General features: G+C 45.6%; 1 protein-coding gene across 1 annotated transcript in view; it reads left to right on the top strand.

Moving 5' to 3' along the window:
• Positions 1 to 1,228: 1,228 nt before the first annotated feature.
• Positions 1,229 to 20,038, top strand: part of CEP162 (centrosomal protein 162) — a 332,984-nt gene continuing 314,174 nt past the window's right edge. The window contains exon 1 of the mRNA XM_082249677.1: positions 1,229 to 1,322. Coding sequence (XP_082105803.1) covers positions 1,263 to 1,322 — 60 coding nt within the window. The 5' untranslated portion in view covers positions 1,229 to 1,262. The remainder of the gene's footprint in view (positions 1,323 to 20,038) is intronic.

Genomic DNA, 20,038 nt, shown 5'->3' with positions numbered 1-20,038 from the left:
GTCCATAGACCTCAAGATTACACAGGTGCTGCTTCAAGTCGCATTGAAGTCGTGTCAAAGTCGTGCAACTTTCAGGTCGCACAAGTGTGAAAGGGGCCTTAGGGTCCATTCACGACAGATGCGCTGGCATGCGTTGATCAGCGCACACCAGTACATATATATTGTAAAATCAAAGAATTTCAAACAATGCAGTTCACACTAGAATATGCCCTACTTTTTTTTTAGTAAGCCTGGGATCACACTTGTGCGGACACCGCATGTGATTCGGATAGGAATCGCACCGCATTCTTATTCAAATCACATGCGATTCTTTGTAGTGTGATTTGAGTCCATTTGGGCTCAATTCGTACCGCACCGCACAGCACAAAAAGGATGCAGGTAACTTTTGTTTGCCAAGCCAGATTCTTGCAATCGCACTGCATTTTGTAACCTGCTTTGGCATTTTCCCCCCTGGGTTTTAGATGACCTTCTCCTGGCACTGGATATAAGTAACTGTAATAAATAAGACAGCAATCAATGCAGTTGAGAAGCATTTTTTTTATTTTGACCTAAAATCATCACCCTACAGCTCAGGCTGCACAGATAAATAACAACTGAGCATAACATATATAATAAAAATGAATACAAAATGAATCTTGAGATCCAATGAAATGAAAATGAGATCCAAGGTAAGCTGGCACAGCTGCTTATAGAACATCGCTCGCGCCACTTCATTCATTCTAATACGATGATCACATGATCACAGCCATCAACCGTCTGTCACTGGTAAAATCCAACAGGCATAGCTGTGCAACAACGGCAGCCAATCACAACTCGCCACTCTCTGTCGTCAGCAGAGGCGGGCGGCCGATCCTGCGTTCCTATTGGTGGTTGGGTGAAGAGGTTGTATTGGTTGGGTGGGCGGGAATACAGGCGGCAGGGAAGTGTTGTCCCCGGTTACCAGTATACAGCTGTCGGGTCACGCTGTAATCCTCGGTGTCCGGATTTAGCACACACACAGGTATGTATGTCATGTGAGAAGGGCTCCTCTGCTCGCTACATAGACTGTACTTATTACATGTGCTTCTTCTCGCTGGTCCACTGTTATCAGGAGTTCTCTCTCTCTTTTTTTTTTTTTTTTAATGTCAATATATCTTTATTGAATTTTAAGAAAAACGAACAAGTGAAAACATCACATATAGTAGGTAAATGGGAAGATTATTGTTCTGTGTTTCTATGTTTAGGTCTTAGTACTGGCCTACGGAACACCAACAGGAGCAGCTATGGCCCATCGCTTGACTAAAGAGGAGCTGGATGAGCAGTTTGAACAGTTCCTGAAAGAGGTAAGAAGGACTGCTTTCTGTTTGATTGGCTTGTCAGGGGGGTCATTCACACTATATCCACTGAGGATGTTCTGCATAGACATCGGCTTCTAAAATACAAAGGTTTTCTGGGGGGGTCATTCACACTATATCCACTGAGGATGTTCTGCATAGACATCGGCTTCTAAAATACAAAGGTTTTCTGGGGGGTCATTCACACTATATCCACTGAGGATGTTCTGCATAGATCAGCTTCTAAAATACAAAGGTTTTCTGGGGGGTCATTCACACTATATCCACTGAGGATGTTTTGCATAGATTAGCTTCTAAAATACAAAGGCTTTCTATGTGCCCTGCTACATTATATGCCATGTTACTGTGCGCTGCATAAAAATGCCATATGTGTGGATGTTAACACTGTGCATCACCCCGCACCGCAGTGTATAGATTTCAATGAAGTGACACTGCAATAGAGAGTAAGGGCCGGTTCATGCTGTAGCGATGTCAGACATTGCATGTCATTCGCACCGCACTGCTGTGTAGGTCACATGCGATGTCTGTGCAATACAAATTCTTCCATACAGATTGTATGACCGAACTTGCATCGCATTCGGACCAAACTCATGCAGGACCCTTTTTCTGGTCCGCACCAGAACCACATCGCATTCAGACCCATGCCATCTGATTCCTATCCTAACGGACAGTTTGCGTACTGATCTGAGAGTGCCATTAACTTTGTATGGACACTCCCAGTGGTTCGCATATGGCAGTGTGAACTGCCTGCGAGTCCGGTGCGATGCGGGAACCTGCAGAGAATTCGTAGGGTTCCTGCATCGCACCGATGTGAACCAAGCTTTAAAAAAAAAAAAAAAAAAAAAAAACGGTACTGTGCAGAAGTGCATTGAATGGAAATTCTGGTACCAAAAATGACAGTTTAAAAAAAAAAAAAATATATATATATATATATATATATATATATATATATATATATATATATATATATATATATTGTGAGGGATTAGCTCGGTGGTAGGCGTATGGGTGACCCCTTTGGGGGTGCGTTTTCACAGAGATAGCCGATTAGAGGTTGAAAACAAGACTGATTTATTCATGCAATTTACTTAACACAATTGCAAGCATCAAAACAGCCAAAATAAAATAAAAGACAAAATAAATCCTTGCCTCTGTGGGCGGCTACCTTCTCACAGCTGGAACCTACCTAAGAAGTCTTTCCAACCTACTGTTGGGCCGACACTGCTGATCCTACAGCAGACACTCAAATGTCCATTTGTTTGCTTTTCACTCAGCACAAACATTGTCCATTGAACATGTCCCTTTGTTTTCTTTCACACAGCACATGTTCATTTATAACAGGATCCTTTACTCTTCAGATTCTTCACATTGAACACAGTTCATTTAACAGGTCCCTTTACTCTTCACACTCTTCACATGGAACACTTCTCTTCACACTCTTCACATGGAACACTTTGTCTTCTCACCTTTGAGACGTCTTCACTCGTGGTTACCCTCCTTAGCTTCACATCGCTTTAGGGGGTCTTCTCCCATGCTCACCAGCTTGTCGGGAGGCACACATCCGACTGTCCCCCTCTCCCAGCCCACACGGCGACAGGCGGCAGCAGTCCTTCTCCCATGCCCACACGGCGTCGGGAGGTACACGTATGTCTGTCCTCCTCTCCCAGCCTACACGGCGACAGGAGGCAGCACTCAATAGATTTTCTCTGGACAAATTATAGAGGCCTTGATCTCCTCATTCTGAACAGCTGAATGGTTTTCAACTTCCTGCTGGCTCTTTTTGCAGCCAACACCCTATAGTATCAGTGAATTTTTCAAAGCAGGTGGGAATGTATCTCCTTCCTGTGACTACATTCCCAGATTTACCTGACTTCCTGTCACATACCCCCCCCTCTTGTTTCAACCCTAGGGTTGGGACACATATTTCCAGGCACGCATGTGTCAGGCACTGCTGACTCACTGATAAGCCTCCTATTATCCTCAAGCTTCCGGATGAAACTGTTTCTGTCATCTTCACTGACAGATTTCTCATAAATGCCACACAGTTTGTCTCTCATCTCATATACACATTCTTCAACTGCATTTTTGGCATAATTTTGCTCCTTCTCGTTTCTGTCATCTTCATTGACAGCTTTCTCATAAATGTCAGACAGCTTGTCCCTCATAACCGTCTGTCCAATCCACCATGGAGGACCGTGATCCATAGGCAACTCAATTGGGCTAGTCTTAATGTCTTCAACATTCTTAAGACGCCTCTCTCTGCAATCCATAAATGTTTTCCACAAAACTTTGAGAACCTTTGCTTCACTAAGGCTTGTTCCAAGTAGGGACTCTTGACATCCCTCTGTGACTTGAGTTGCCTCTCCATACAGCTGTACACAATCATTGACTTTTTGTTGTAAAAGGGAATGATCTTCCTTCTTGAGCTTTGCTTGCTCTAAGATGCTGTGCAGAGGATTTTCCAATTGAGACAACAGGCTGTCACACATTTCTTCAAAGTGACCCCTGTTCCTTTTCCCAGAGATATCAATATCATTCAAACATTTCATATTCATAGGCAGATCTGAAGCATTTGCACTCATCAACTTCTTAAACTTTTCGCCCTCCTGAGCGAGTCGCAGTAAAGGCCTACTATTTGATTTGATATTCAGTTTATATTTCTTGCCAAACTCTTCACAGAAGTAGCCAACCAGAACATCATCAACTTTCCTTCCACCAACATAGGGGTTAAAGGCAACAACACAGTTGAACCCAGCGATCTGGGTGGTATCCATTATAGACCTCCTCTCTGCATCAGTGAAGAAGCATGGAACTGCAACACATTCTTTTACAGGTTTCTTCAATGCACTTTCTGCTGAACTATTTGACCGCTCAAAGTCACCTAGTTCCTTTTCTCTATCTGAATTCCACATGGAATGCATCTCAAGATCACGATCAAACTTCTGCCACCCGTCTTTCACCAGTTCCATTTTGGAAACACTCCCTGAAAGGCACTTGAAATTCATTTGCTTCACGTTTTCACCAACAGCCTTAGTTTTCTCCACTAGGTTTTCAGCCTGAACTGAGAAATCATCACATTTCTTACACAACTCTTTTGTTTGCTGAAGCTCTAATGATACATTTTCCAATGCTTGAAGTTTTTGAAGGAACGGTTTATTCCAAAGGGGTGATTCAAGCCACGTGTCATCACATTTCTGAGGCTCACTCAGGACAGACCCCAAAACACTGATCCTTTTAAAAACTGCATCAGGCACACTATCCCCTTTTTGGGACAGATCCTCTGTTGCCTGGAATTCCTCTTCCAGTTCCTGCAACGGAATCTTCATCTCTTCTACTTGCTGTTCTAAGGCTCGCTTAGACTTTTCTAGCTCCTGAACGCTTTTCACAACATCATCCTTGGAGCTGACCAATTCTTCCATTACTGTACGCAGCTGTTTAACACTTTCTAGTTCAGCCTTACACTCTAGAGCTTCCTCCAAAGAGCGAGCCAAGAACAGGGCTTTGCTCTCGTTATCACGCACCTCCGTTTCTGCACGTGCGCGTTCTTCTGCATATTTTGCAGACACAGTCTTCTCTTCACCAAGCATCTGATCAAACTTCTTTTTCACATCTTCAACACACTGTAATGAACCAACGCTTTCTTCCATGCGTTTTTTCATATCCGCTATCTGAGCTTGCAATGTTGCGACTTGCTCTGATAGGTTTTTCTTTGCTTCCGCCTCCTCTTTTAATTGTTCCAGGAAGCCATTTTTCTCATCTTCCATTTGTTTGAGCTTTGTGCTAAAACTCAGCCTTTGACACCTCTCTTCCTGTAAGAGTTCCTGCGTGTCTTGCAGCTGCGATTCCAAGATAGAAAAATCTTCCGCAATTTCTCTAGATTTGCTGTCTGCTTGAGAAAGCTGATTTGTAACATTGTCCAACTCAACCTGCAGTCGGTTTGCCTTCTCTGACAGCTTAGCACACAATCGGTCACCTTCTGACACCTTGACTTGCGATTCCAGAAGCTGTGCCTCTACTTTTTCCCTCTTATGTTCACAATCTTCTTTTCCCTGCATAAGAGCCTTCACCTCATTGGCTAGTTTCTGGGAATGAGACTGTAATTCTGCCACACAGGCTTCTTTCTCCTTTAACTGCTGCTGGAAACGTTGGGCTTCACCTTTCCAACTTTCACAGTCTGCACGTAATTCATCTACCACATTGCTCAAAGTGGTGAGCTCATACACAGTACTCAGTAATTTAGCCTCTCTTTCACTTTTCTCATTGTCGCTGAGAGACAATGTCGTTTTCAGAGCGACATTCTGTTCCTGCGACTCCTGCAGGTCTATTTTTGTAGCTTCCAAACACTGAAGACTTTTTTCCAGCTGATTACGCAACTCCAACATTTCACACATGCTTTGCTTCTGCAAAGTCTGAATTTCAATTTCCTTTTCCATGAGGATGGTATCTTTCTCCTTTATAGTGTCTTGACATTTTTGCAACTCGACCAAAAGAAGAGCAGTGGATTCTTCCCACTGTAACACATGAGACTTGAGTAGTTCATTCATTTCCTGCAAGTTTCTATGCTCCATTTTAAGCAATTCCAAGGCTTGTTCCTTTTCTTCCATTTTCCGTTGCAAGGCATCCAACTCAGCCCTGCACACATACTCGGTTTCCTCCAAACCGATGGCCTCCATTGGCTGCTGGCGTCTCTGTTTCCAGCCTGCCATGCTCTCTTGATGAGCCTTTTGTTGAGCTGCAAAGCTCCGTTGTTTCAGCATCTCCCCCATTTTGAGTTTACTTTTCATCTGAGCACACTGCGTCTCCATAGCAGTTTCATCAGTGTTGCTAGGGACAACAACCTTCCTCTTTAGTAGACTCTCTTTAGGCATGGATGGGGCTGGTTCAGACGGTAACATCCCCTCCATCCATAGAATCCGGTCTCTCATTTCATCTATCTTTGCATTCTTCAGGCGTTTGGATCGCCCCATCTTCAATAACTCCACAAATTTTTCACAGTCCAGCAAAAAATTTTCAGACCACTGTCTCTTTAACACATGTAGTTTTTCTCTCTCTTGCAAGATCTCTTTTCCTGCACACACAGTTTGTGCAGTCACTTGCACCAGACACAACAAAGTTCATCAAATAATTTTGAGACCGCTGTCTCTTTAAAACACTTTTTTTTTTTTTCTGTCAGGATCTTCTCTCCTGCACACATAGATTGTGCAATCTCATGCACCAGATAAAGTTCATCAAACATTTGCACTTCCTTGCAGGGATCTCTGCTTATGCCCGCATCCTCCACCATATGTGAGGGATTAGCTCGGTGGTAGGCGTATGGGTGACCCCTTTGGGGGTGCGTTTTCACAGAGATAGCCGATTAGAGGTTGAAAACAAGACTGATTTATTCATGCAATTTACTTAACACAATTGCAAGCATCAAAACAGCCAAAATAAAATAAAAGACAAAATAAATCCTTGCCTCTGTGGGCGGCTACCTTCTCACGCTGGAACCTACCTAAGAAGTCTTTCCAACCTACTGTTGGGCCGACACTGCTGATCCTACAGCAGACACTCAAATGTCCATTTGTTTGCTTTTCACTCAGCACAAACATTGTCCATTGAACATGTCCCTTTGTTTTCTTTCACACAGCACATGTTCATTTATAACAGGATCCTTTACTCTTCAGATTCTTCACATTGAACACAGTTCATTTAACAGGTCCCTTTACTCTTCACACTCTTCACATGGAACACTTCTCTTCACACTCTTCACATGGAACACTTTGTCTTCTCACCTTTGAGACGTCTTCACTCGTGGTTACCCTCCTTAGCTTCACATCGCTTTAGGGGGTCTTCTCCCATGCTCACCAGCTTGTCGGGAGGCACACATCCGACTGTCCCCCTCTCCCAGCCCACACGGCGACAGGCGGCAGCAGTCCTTCTCCCATGCCCACACGGCGTCGGGAGGTACACGTATGTCTGTCCTCCTCTCCCAGCCTACACGGCGACAGGAGGCAGCACTCAATAGATTTTCTCTGGACAAATTATAGAGGCCTTGATCTCCTCATTCTGAACAGCTGAATGGTTTTCAACTTCCTGCTGGCTCTTTTTGCAGCCAACACCCTATAGTATCAGTGAATTTTTCAAAGCAGGTGGGAATGTATCTCCTTCCTGTGACTACATTCCCAGATTTACCTGACTTCCTGTCACAATATATATATATATATTTTTTTTTTTTTTAATATAATTGTGTAATATTTGACTTTTTAGTTGATATCAATTAATATACATTTTTTTGTGAGCCATTACTGCAAGAAAAGCTCAATAAAAATGTATCCCTTTAAATTCTACATATGACTTCACACTGGTCTGTTGCACTTCCATTGTGTTGTTAAGGCTGGGTTCACACTATTGCGATGTAAGACATCGCATGTGATCGCACTGCATTGCTGTGCAAATCACATGCGATGTCTGTGTGGTGCGAATCTGTATGGCTGAATTCGCATCGCATTCAGACCAAAATTTTTTGGTCCTCACTGGAATTGGGTCACACCAGTGTTCACACCAGATTCCTGCACCATTTCTCAGTTCGCACTGCGATCTGCGACCTCATCTGGGGGTGTCATTATCTTTGTATTGACACCCGCAGCAGTTCACATAGGGCAGTGTGAACTGCCTGCAAGAGACATGCGATGCGGGGACCCGCGCTGGTTCCCGCATCACATACAGTCAGGTTGATAAATATTGGGACATCAACACAATTCTAATCTTTTTGGCTCTATAAAGCACCACAATGGATTTGAAATTAAACTAACAAGATGTGCTTTAACTGCAGACTTTCAGCTTTAATTTGAGGGTATTTACATCCAAATCAGCAGGGCCGGTGCTAGACTATTTTATGCCCTAGGCAAGACCAGCTACACGTGCCCTCCCCCCCCCCCCCCCCCAAAAAAAAAAAATAAAATAAAAAGGGAAGGGTTTAAAAACTCCTCTATGTCATATTCAGTGACCCTGATCTGATGGTTCCTCCATGTAATGCTTTCATACCCAGTGACCCCCATATTCCTTCATGTCACAACTGGGGACCCTGATGTCCCCCCTATGTCACACCCAGGGACCCTAATGTTGTCCCATGTCACATCCTGGGACCCCAATATTCCTCCATGTTGTGCTGTCATACCCACTGACCCCAATGTTCCTCCATGTCACACCCAGGGACCCCCGTGTTCCTCCATGTCATGCTGTCATACCCAGTGACCCCAATGTTCCTCTATGTCACACCAGGGTCCCCTGATGCACCTCCATGTCATACCCGGAGACCCTGATGTTTTTCCATGTCACACCTGGGGACCATGATGTTCCTCCATGTCACACCTGGGGACCTAAATCCCCCATGGCATACCAAGGGGTCACAATTCCTCATTGCACACCTGGTGACCCCGAACCCCTGTTACACTCCTAACCCCTATCCCCCATGTCATACCTTTATGACTCCGATTCCCTATAGCACACCTGGTGACCCCAATTCTCTTTCAAAGAAAATGGGTGTTGGGCGCTTCCGACCAAGCAAGAAGGGAGAAAAAGTTCACTGCTGTAAAAGGGATGCAGGGGATGTCTCCAAAGTCTTGTTAGGAACTGTCCCAAATGGCTGAGTACTAGGCTGCACTGGCGGGAGTAACTCAGAGGAATCCGCTAGTAGAAGTGAGAAGAGAGACAGGCGCCATGTAGTAAGCCAAAGTAATTTATTGCACAACGTTTTACATAATAACTTACACTGGGGTAAGCTTCAGTCCGTGTATCAGCGTATCCAGCCGCACGATCCGGCCGTCCACCGGCCCGGAGGTGACGTCACAGGAAGCTGGTCCGGAGACTTGGTAACACCGGAAGCCGCAGTGGAACGCAGGCTCCCGGAAATGAGGCAACGCGTTTCGGAGCATGCGCACTCGGCTCCTTTCTCAAGCGTAAAGGACTGCCACCTAGAGTCGGGTTTAAATACGGCAGCCTTCAATCAATTTGTCATGGAAATCAAGACAAGGGGCGGCGCAGGAGCAGGACTAGACAGGAAATTAAAAAGCTCTGGCCACACCCTAGGGGCAGTCCCAGAGGGTATATCCTCTCTCTCTCTGCCTCAGCAAATCAGTTATTTTCTGTCTAGTTAGGAGTAAGGACCTAGATACCTTGCTGGGATCTTAGGTCCTGGCAAGAATTTTTTTCTAAAAGGATTTTTAGACAGCTTTTTTTCTCCAGTGTTCCTGTGAGATCTTCAAGCAAGAAAGCTGAACTGGGCGACGGGCTGGATGTTGAGATCCGGTGGTCACCCCAGTTCAGCCTACGAGCGCGTGCAGGCCATAGCTCCGCGCTGGGTCGGCCGCGACAAAGTCCCATTAAAAGGACTGAACCCGCGAGTTAAACGTCTCGCTGAAACGCCAAAGACCATGAGTCACGGCGTCCGTATCGGTCGACAGCCCTCCCGCCCCGGTGGAGAGGGGTACTGTCAGGAGTTGGTGCCCGCCTGGTTCCGGTATGGTGAGTAGTATGTTCCCCCTTTTTCCCTGACGGGTTTTGTGGTGAACGCGGGCCCCTCTCTGTATGGTAAGAAAGAGTTCTTTCTATCCTATAACATGTCACAAATCCTCCTACTTTGAGTGTGATTTTATGTGTGCAAAAAGCCAGGAGGCTTGGTTTGGGAGCTAACAATCTATTGTATACATGTTTTAAAGATGTAATCTGTGGCATTCTGGGAATCTTATGGGTTAAGTATAAGCTACCTACCAGTCAGAAGTCACGGACATGTAGACTGCCTTCCAAATCAGATCTCCAGCTATTAGCAGGCCTCCCGAACGGCCATGCGGTCCGCCAGGGCCGGTACCGCCAACCACGCCATATCCCCATGCAGAGAGAGTGTTGTGTGCCTGCAGCACACCGCTAGTCAGCACAGGCCGCCGCCATTTTTTTTGCTGGATCGCACGAGCCGCCATTTTGGCGTAGCCTCGTGTCTCCAGCATGGGGGCGGCCATGTTTGAGGTGATCCTACACCTCGTGGAGCTTGGGGGAGGCGCCGGAAGGCGTGCAGAGGGGCGGAGCCGCCTCCCTTCTTCCTGGGCAGCCAGCCAAAAGACTTCCTGTTTGTCAAGACAGCGCTGTAAGCTGTTGCAGTTTAACTCTGAGCATCAAGTGGTGAGCCTGGGGGTCTATCTCTCTCTCTCTCGATCGATAGGGATCCCTAGCAGGTAACACTAAGGGGCTTTTTGTGGCGCTGGGGGTCAAAAAAAAAAAAAAAAAAAAAAAAGTTTTTTTCTTTTTGAATTATATTATCCAGGAAGTAACTGGAGTTATCATGGACCCTGCCACACATATTCCCCCACCTGTTTCCCTCGAGGGGGCCTCGGGACCCGCCGGTGCACAGAGTATAGAGTCATTTACAGCAATTTTGGAGTCTATGGTGGCTCGGGTGGAGGCGGCCTGTCAGGGACGGGGGTCAAGGAAGCGACCCCCGCCTACCCCTATACCATCTGACACCTCTGACTCAGATTCAGAGATGGTCACGGCAGTTGCAGGTTCCTCTGCAAGGGCTGTTATCCCAGGTAAAGCCCCCTCAGACAGTGAGGAGGACGCTTCTTCTCCTGCTATAATTCAGGAAGAAGCATTGGTGGACGCACTAGTTGTGGCAGTGCAAGAAACCTTAAAACTTGAGGCTTTACCGGCAGAGGCAACTGAAACAGAGAGGCCTTTCGGTACTAATAAGCCCATCAAGATGGCGAAGGCTTTTCCGGTACCTAAATGTTTTGGTAATCAGATTAAAGGAGAATGGGAGCATTCTAAACGTACCTTTACTATTTCCAAGCGTATTGCTAGACGCTATCCGTTTGAGGAATCCATCATTAAGAAATGGACGGTACCACCAGTCGTGGATCCGCCTATTTCCAGGCTGAATAAAGCCACGGTTATTCCAGTGGAGGACACTTCGTCCTTTAAGGATCCGGTGGATCGAAAGATAGAAGCAGAGTCCCGCACTATCTTTTCTCTGATAGGGTCAGCATTTAGACCAGTAATTGTTATTGGTCTAGTTTCCCAGACACTTACGGAATGGGCGAAAATGGTACGCCAAGATCTTAGGGGAAAAGATATTCCCCAGGAGACATCTGATTTGATAGAACAGATCATACAAGGGCTACGGTTTATCTGTGACGCAGCCTTGGACACAACTCCCTTATTAGGGCATGCATCTAAGTTAGCAGTGATCCTCAGACGTGTGCTGTGGTTAAAATGCTGGTCAGCTGACCTAGGTTCCAAAAAGACCTTGACCAATCTCCCTTTTCAGGGGAATCGTCTATTTGGGGCCAACCTAGATGAAATCATTAAGGATGCCACTGGGGGCAAGAGCACTTTCTTGCCACAGGCTGCAAAAGCTAAGGGACCTCGCAACAAGCGAGGACCTTTCTTTACCGCCCATAAAGGGCGCCCGGCTGGTACTAGCGGGAAAGGCAAGACTCCTCCAGGAGGATATAAGAAGGGCTGGTCGGACAAGCAGAGGACCAACCCAGCCAAACCCGAAGCAAAGGAGTACACAGCCTGAAGGTGCGCCCCCACCCGGTTTCAGGGTGGGGGGACGTTTTCACCGGTATTCAGGACATCAGATCGAGCATCAACCACTACTACCGGTGCGATTCTTCTCTTCCAACATTTAAGTACCACAGGAAGCGGTAGTTACCGTTCCCTGAATAGATCTTTTCCTTTACCCTTTCCTAAGATTAGTCCCGATACCTCACAGGAATCGGATCTGGTTGACCAGATAGGCCAAGTAGCCTCTAGTCGGGTGACTTCGGTCCCTGAGGTTCAACCAGAAAAGATCACCCTTCCTGATAACTATCAGGTATCTGATAAATGTGTGGAAACAGAAAACGACCAGACTTCCTCGGATGGTCGGGGCCAGATAGCTCTAGGGACGCCTGGTTCAGATCCAATCAGCGCCAGTGGTCCTAGAAATTCTAGGCTGGCCTCCCCAAGCCGGCCTGGCCGACTTGGACATGCTAGTCGCAGACGTTCCGTGGGAACTTCGTCTCAGGGAGTGTCTGTAGTCTCAAGGACCAAGTTACCTTCGTGCTTTACAGTCGCTGGTTTTAATGGCCTGGCCATTGAGACCCAAGTACTGAAGGACAGAGGTTTGTCTACTTCAGTCATTCCTACCCTTATTAAAGCAAGGAAAGCGACTTCCAGCAAAGTCTATTATCACACATGGAAGACTTATATTGCGTGGTGCGAATCTTTAGGATTTCCTCCACGTACCTATTCGGTGTCTCGAATATTGGCCTTTTTGCAACAAGGGGTTGAGCAGAAGCTAGCCTTGAGCACCATCAAGGGTCAAGTTTCAGCATTAGCAATCTTCTTTCAGAAGCCGTTAGCTACCAAATCCTTGGTGCGGAATTTCATCCAGGGGGTGCGGCACCTGGCTCCTCCAGTCCGCGCGCCCTTACCGCCCTGGGATCTTAATTTGGTTTTGTCGGTTCTACAGAAACCTCCTTTTGAAAACATCAGGGAGATTCCCTTGCTTACTTTATCCCAGAAGGTGGCCTTCTTGGTGGCTATTACTTCTGCTCGCAGGGTGTCAGAACTGGCTGCGTTATCATGCCAGTCCCCATACCTAGTGATTCATAGGGATAAGGTAGTACTTCATCCTAAGCCATCTTTTCTTCCTAAGGTGGTTTCAGATTTTCATCTGAATGAAGATATTGTACTACCTTCCTTGTGTCCTCAGCCCAAGCATCATCGGGAACATGCGTTGCATTCCTTAGATGTGGTTCGGGCAATCAGGGTATACCTGAAAGCTACGGAATCATTCCGTAAGACGGATTCACTTTTTGTGATCACGGATGGCCCCAGAAAGGGTTTGCCTGCATCTGCCGCAACCATTGCCAAATGGATTAGACAAACGGTGGTACAGGCTTATTCTATTAAGGGTCAGAGTCCTCCGTTCCCTGTTAGGGCGCACTCCACTCGAGCGCTCAGTACTTCCTGTGCCTTTCGCCATCAGGCGTCAGTGGTCCAGGTATGTAAGGCGGCCACCTGGTCGTCGGTACATACCTTTACAAAATTCTATAAAATTGATGTGACGGCATCGGCGGATGCCTCATTTGGCCGCAAGGTTTTGCAGGCCGCAATTTGAGGAGACCGGTGGTCTACCTCAAGGGTTTTTTTCTGTTTGAAAATTTTTTTGTTGAGTCTCATCATTAAGGATGAGCATTGTAAACTTCTAGTTGGCACCGGTTGGGCCTTCTAGATTGGGATTTGATTTCCATTTTCCCACCCCTCAGTTGTGATACTGCTCTGGGACGTCCCGAAGGTGGTGTATCACCGAGGACTACGTCTGTCGATGAGCGCTAGAGAAAAATGGATTTTTGTAAAATCTTACCGTAAAATCCTTTTCTCTTAGCTCATCGACAGACGTAGTCCCCGCCCCTCTGTTTTGGAGTTGGGTTGGGTTAAATTCTCTAAGCACTGCTTTTTCACATAACTGATTTGCTGAGGCAGAGAGAGAGAGGATATACCCTCTGGGACTGCCCCTAGGGTGTGGCCAGAGCTTTTTAATTTCCTGTCTAGTCCTGCTCCTGCGGAGGTAACATAACCCGAAGGTGGTGTATCACCGAGGACTACGTCTGTCGATGAGCTAAGAGAAAAGGATTTTACGGTAAGATTTTACAAAAATCCATTTTTCACAGTTCTGGAATAACATCCTAATGGACAAATGAGACCAAGACTCTGTACCAGAGTGATGAGAAGAGTATGGAGAAGGAAAAGAACTGCTCATGATCCAAAGCATACCACCTCATCAGTGAAGCATGGTGGTGGTAGTGTCATGGCGTGGGCATGTATGGCTGCCAATGGAACTGGTTCTCTTGTATTTATTGATGATGTGACTGCTGACAAAAGCAGCAGGATGAATTCTGGAGTGTTCAGGCAATATTATCTGCTCATATTCAGCCAAATGCTTCAGAACTCATTGGACGGCGCTTCACAGTGCAGATGTACAAGGACCCGAAGCATACTGCGAAAACAACCAAAGAGTTATTTTAACCACTTAAGCCCCGGAGGATTTTCCTGCTGAACGACCAGGGGGTATTTTGCGATTCGGCACTGCGTGACTTTAACAGACAATTGCGCGGTCGTGCGACGCTGTATCTAAACGAATTTGGCGTCCTTTTTTTCCCACAAACAGAGCTTTCTTTTGGTGGCATTTGATCACCCATGCGATTTTTACTTTTTGCGCTATAAACAAAAAAAGAGCGTACATTTTGCAAAAATAACAATATTTTTCAAATTTTTTTATATGAAATTCCCCAAAAAAAAAATGTAAAAATCAAAATTTTTTAAAATTTTCGGCCAATTTGTTTTATGCTACCTATGTTTGGTAAAAAAAATCGCAAAAAGCGTATTTTGATTGGTTTGCGCAAAAGTTATCGCGTTTAATAACAAAGGGAAAGATTTCTGTCATTTTTGGTGTTTTTTTTTTAACGTGTAATGGCGGCGATCTGCGATTTTTTTTTTTTTTTTTTTTTTTGCGGTACTGCGACATTGGGGCGGACAGATCGGACCCTCGACTGACATTTTTGACACTTTTGGGGTTACCAGTGACATTTCTACAGTAATCAGTGCTATATATATGCACTGTTACTGTAAAAATACACTGGTAGTGAAGGGGTTAACTTTATTTGGGAGGGAGGGGCTGTGTGTGTCCCTATGGGCGTGCTTTCTACTGTGATTGGCTGTGGCTTGAGCTGTAAGGACACTGATCAACGGATCTACATAGTAGATCCATGTGATCAGTGTTTTTACAGCGAGGAGAATGACAGGTGGCTTGTTTACACAAGCTGCCTGACATTCTCCCTCTCCCCCGCCGATCGCCGAGTGACCGGCGGACATCGGGTCCGCTGGTCACACGCGCGGGGGGGTCCATGACCGCGCGGGAGCGCGCTCGCTCCCCAGAGCCTCACAGGCGAGCGACGTAGACCTACGTCACTCTGCCTGTGAGGGGCTGACTGCCGCAGTAAATATACTGTGAGCAGTCGGCAAGCGGTTAAGGGAAAGAAGTGGAATGATATGCAATGGCCAAGTTAATCACCTGACCTGAATCTGATTGAGCATGCATTTCACTTGCTGAAGACAAAACTGAAGGGAAAATACCCCAAGAACAAGCAGGAACTGAAGACAGTTGCAGTCTGGCAGAGCATCACCAGTGATGAAACCCAGCGTCTGGTAATGTCTATGCGCTCCAGACTGCAGGCTGTAATTGACTGCAAAGGATTTGCATCCAAGTATTAAAAAGTGAAAGTTTGATTTATGATTGTTAATCTGTCCCATTACTTTTGGTCTCTTAAAAAGTAGGAGGCACATATACAAACTGTTGTAATTCCTACGCCTTTCACCTGATTTGGATGTAAATACCCTCATATTAAAGCTGAAAGTCTGCAGTTAAAGCAGATCTTGTTTGTTTCATTTCAAATCCATTGTGGTGGCGTATAGAGCCAAAAAGATTAGAATTGTGTCGATGTCCCAAAATTTATGAACCTGACTGTGTGAACCCAGCCAAATAATTCTGCTTGCTGAATTTTTTGGTCAGTTAAAAATACCGCACCTCTCCACTGAAATGCATTTAAACTGCAGCAAGAACGCATCATTAACGCACCCGAGTTACATTTCTGATGTGGTTTTTGAGTCCCATGACCTATGAAGACAAACTATAAGAACAGTAAAATCGCTGCATATTAGCGGCAAAATCGTGTGTATTTTGGTGCCATTTTCGGCTCCTTTTTCTCTTCTCAGCAAAATGCCGATAATACCATTTTCAACCGATATGTTTCAGTGGCCGAAATTGCAGTGCATCTCTAGAACTGTGTATAGCGCTGCCCCTTTGAGAGACGCTGGATAGGATGGGTCCTGTGTTCTTTGCCTCGACCTTCTGAAGAACCTCAGGTCCTCTAACACGCCAGGTTGAGTGTAAAAACAGGGCAGCACAGTGGCTAAATGGTTAGCACTTCTACCTGCCAGAACTAGGGTCATCAGTTTGAATCCCAACCACAGCACTACCTGCCTGGAGTTTGCATGTTCTCCCTGTGTGGGTTTCCTCCCACACTCAAAAGATCTGCTGGTAGGTTAATTGTCTCCTTTCTAAATCAGCCCTAGTATGTGTATGTATGAATGTGAGTTAAGGAACCCTAGATTGTACAGCCGTTGCCAACATTTTTGAGAAGGACACAAATAATATTTTCACATTAGTCTGCTGCCTTATTGTTTATGATGGCAAAAAACATTTCCACTGCATTTGGGAAGAAGGCTTCAGGACGCAAGGTCCAGCAAGCACCAGGACTGTCTCCTATAGTTGATTCAACAGTGGGATCAGGGCAGCTTGCTCAGGAATGGCAGCAGGCAGGTGTGAGTGCATCTGCATGCACAGTGAGGTGAAGACGTTTGGAGGATGGCCTGGTGTCAAGAAGGGCAGCAAAGAAGCCACTTCTTTCTAGGAAAAACATCAGGGACAGACTGATATTCTGCAAAAGGAACAGGGATTGGACTACTAAGGACTGAGGTAAAGTCATTTTCACTGACGAATCCCCTTTCCAATTGTTTGGGGTATCCTGAAAAAAACCTGTCCATAGAAGAAAAGGTGGGCACTGCCATCAGTCTTGTGTCATGCCCAACAGTAAAGCATCCTGAGACCATCTGTGGAGTTGCTTCTCAGCCAGGGTAGTGGGCTTAATCACAACGTCTCCCAACCATTCAAGAACAGTTTGGTTAGGAACAATGCCTTTTCCAGCATGATTGGGCACCTTGCCATGAGGCAAAAGTGATAACGAAGTGTCTTCGGGAACAAAACATCGAAAATTTGGGTCCATGGCCAGAAAAACTCCCCAGACCCTAATCCCATTGAGAACTTGTGGTCAATCCTCAAGAGGCAGGTGAAAAAATAAAAAAACCCACAAATCTGACAAACTCTAAGCACTGATTATGCACTAATGGGGTGCCATCATTCAGGATGTGGCTGAGAAGTTGATTGACAGCATGCCAGAGCGAATTGCAGAGGTTTTGAAAAAGTGTCATCACTGTATTTAATGACTCTTTGCAAAAACTTAACGTAATTGTCAATAAAAGCCTTTTGTCACTTATGAAATGCTTGTAATTATACTTCAGTATACCATAGTAACATCTGACAAAAAGATCAAAAAACACGCAAGCAGCAAACTTTGTGAAAACGAATATTTGTCATTCTTAAAACTTTTGGCCATGGCTGTAAACTCCTTGAGGGCAGGGATTGATGTGAATGTACAATATATATGTAAAGCACTGCATGAATTGATGGCACTCTATAAGTACCTGTAATGTAATAAAATAGTACCCAGTAGTAGTGCTATATCAAAGAAAACAGGCACTGCAGCAGGTAGTAAAGGCACACGTAACCACTTGCCGACAGCGGTCGGTGGGTGTAGGCAAAGGGACATACCCGTATGTTGCTGGCTACTCCCAAGTTTAGGGTGCACATATGCTCGCCCCCCTCCTGCCTCCCACTGTGTTTTACATAGCGAGAACCTGTCAACAAGTCCCAGCCAATGATTCGTGGCTAGGACCTGCTGATCGGCTGTGTGCAATCACAGCCCAAAGTTCTGTGTTGGTAAAAAACACGGAGTTCTGTACAGAGGAAGCAATCTTTCAGGTCTCATCCCTGCAAAGCAGGGATGAGAAACAGAGATAATTAGTGAAAAGTAGCAAATGTTAGGCACACTTTGAACCCCTTTATCGCCCTAGATGTTAACCCTTTCTAAGCCAGTGTCATTAGTACAATGACAGTGTATCGTGTAAAAAAAAAAAATAGTGTTTTTATTTCCCCCCCAAAAGAAAATGTCTGCTTTTTTTCTCATTTACATCACAAAAAATAAATAACCGAGTGGTGCTGAAATACCACAAAAAGAAAGCTCTAATTGTATGAAAAAAAACTATACACATTTTGTTTGAGTACAGCGTTGCATGACCATGCAGTTACCAGTTAAAATAACGCAGTGCCGAATAGCAAAAAAAGGGCCTGGTTGTTAACTAGGCAAACGTTAAATAGATAACAATGGTAATAATTACTTTGTATTAGGGCTGAACGATATTCGATGTAACATCGAATATCGTGCTGCAGGAGTGGGCGATAGTCACATCGCCAAATCAGCCGATATTGGGGACTCACAGTGAAGGAAGGTAGAAGAATACAGCCTGACCGTCCCGCATGTTAAGTCCGTCCTGCAGCTCTCCTGACTGAGCGGTGAGCAGCGGCACAGGGAACCAATCACGCGTGCCTGCACACCTGATTGGTTCGTTGTGCCGCTACTCGCGACATGATTGGTTAGCTGTGCCGTGCTCACCGCTCAGTCAGGAGAGCTGCAGGATGGACTTAACATGCGGGACGGATGTCGGCATTGTCGGGCTGTATTCTTCTACCTTCTACCACAACTGTGAGTCCCGATTTCTCTGCTTATACAGGTCCCTCTCAAAAAATTAGCATATTGTGATAAAGTTCATTATTTTTTGTAATGTACTGATAAACATTAGACTTTCATATATTTTAGATTCATTACACACAACTGAAGTAGTGCAAGCCTTTTATTGTTTTAATATTGATGATTTTGGCATACAGCTCATGAAAAACCAAAATTCCTATCTCAAACAATTAGCATATTTCATCCGACCAATAAAAAAAAAAAGTGTTTTTAATACAAAAAAAGTCACCATTCAAATAATTATGTTCAGTTATGCACTCAATACTTGGTCGGGAATCCTTTTGCAGAAATGACTGCTTCAATGCGGCGTGGCATGGAGGCAATCAGCCTGTGGCACTGCTGAGGTGTTATGGAGGCCCAGGATGCTTCGATAGCGGCCTTGAGCTCATCCAGAGTGTTGGGTCTTGAGTCTCTCAATTTTCTCTTCACAACATCCCACAGATTCTCTATGGGGTTCAGGTCAGGAGAGTTGGCAGGCCAATTGAGCACAGTAATACCATGGTCAGTAAACCATTTACCAGTGGTTTTGGCACTGTGAGCAGGTGCCAGGTCGTGCTGAAAAATGAAATCTTCATCTCCATAAAGCTTTTCAGCAGATGGAAGCATGAAGTGCTCCAAAATCTCCTGATAGCTAGCTGCATTGACCCTGCCCTTGATAAAACACAGTGGACCAACACCAGCAGCTGACATGGCACCCCAGACCATCACTGACTGTGGGTACTTGACACTGGACTTCAGGCATTTTGGCATTTCCCTCTCCCCAGTCTTCCTCCAGACTCTGGCACCTTGATTTCCGAATGACATGCAAAATTTGCTTTCATCCGAAAAAAGTACTTTTGACCACTGAGCAACAGTCCAGTGCTGCTTCTCTGTAGCCCAGGTCAGGCGCTTCTGCCGCTGTTTCTGGTTCAAAAGTGGCTTGACCTGGGGAATGCGGCACCTGTAGCCAATTTCCTGTACACGGTGGCTCTAGATGTTTCTACTCCAGACTCAGTCCACTGCTTCCGCAGGTCCCCCAAGGTCTGGAATGGGTCCTTCTCCACAATCTTCCTCAGGGTTCGGTCACCTCCTCTCGTTGTGCAGCATTTTCTGCCACACTTTTTCCACAGACTTCCCACTGAGGTGCCTTGATACAGCACTCTGGGAACAGCCTATTCGTTCAGAAATTTCTTTCTGTGTCTTACCCTCTTGCTTGAG

The sequence above is a fragment of the Pelophylax lessonae genome (genome assembly GCF_965119305.1).
Source record: "Pelophylax lessonae genome assembly, chromosome: 3".
NCBI lineage: Eukaryota > Metazoa > Chordata > Amphibia > Anura > Ranidae > Pelophylax > Pelophylax lessonae.
This window is presented reverse-complemented; position numbering and strand designations above follow the sequence as displayed.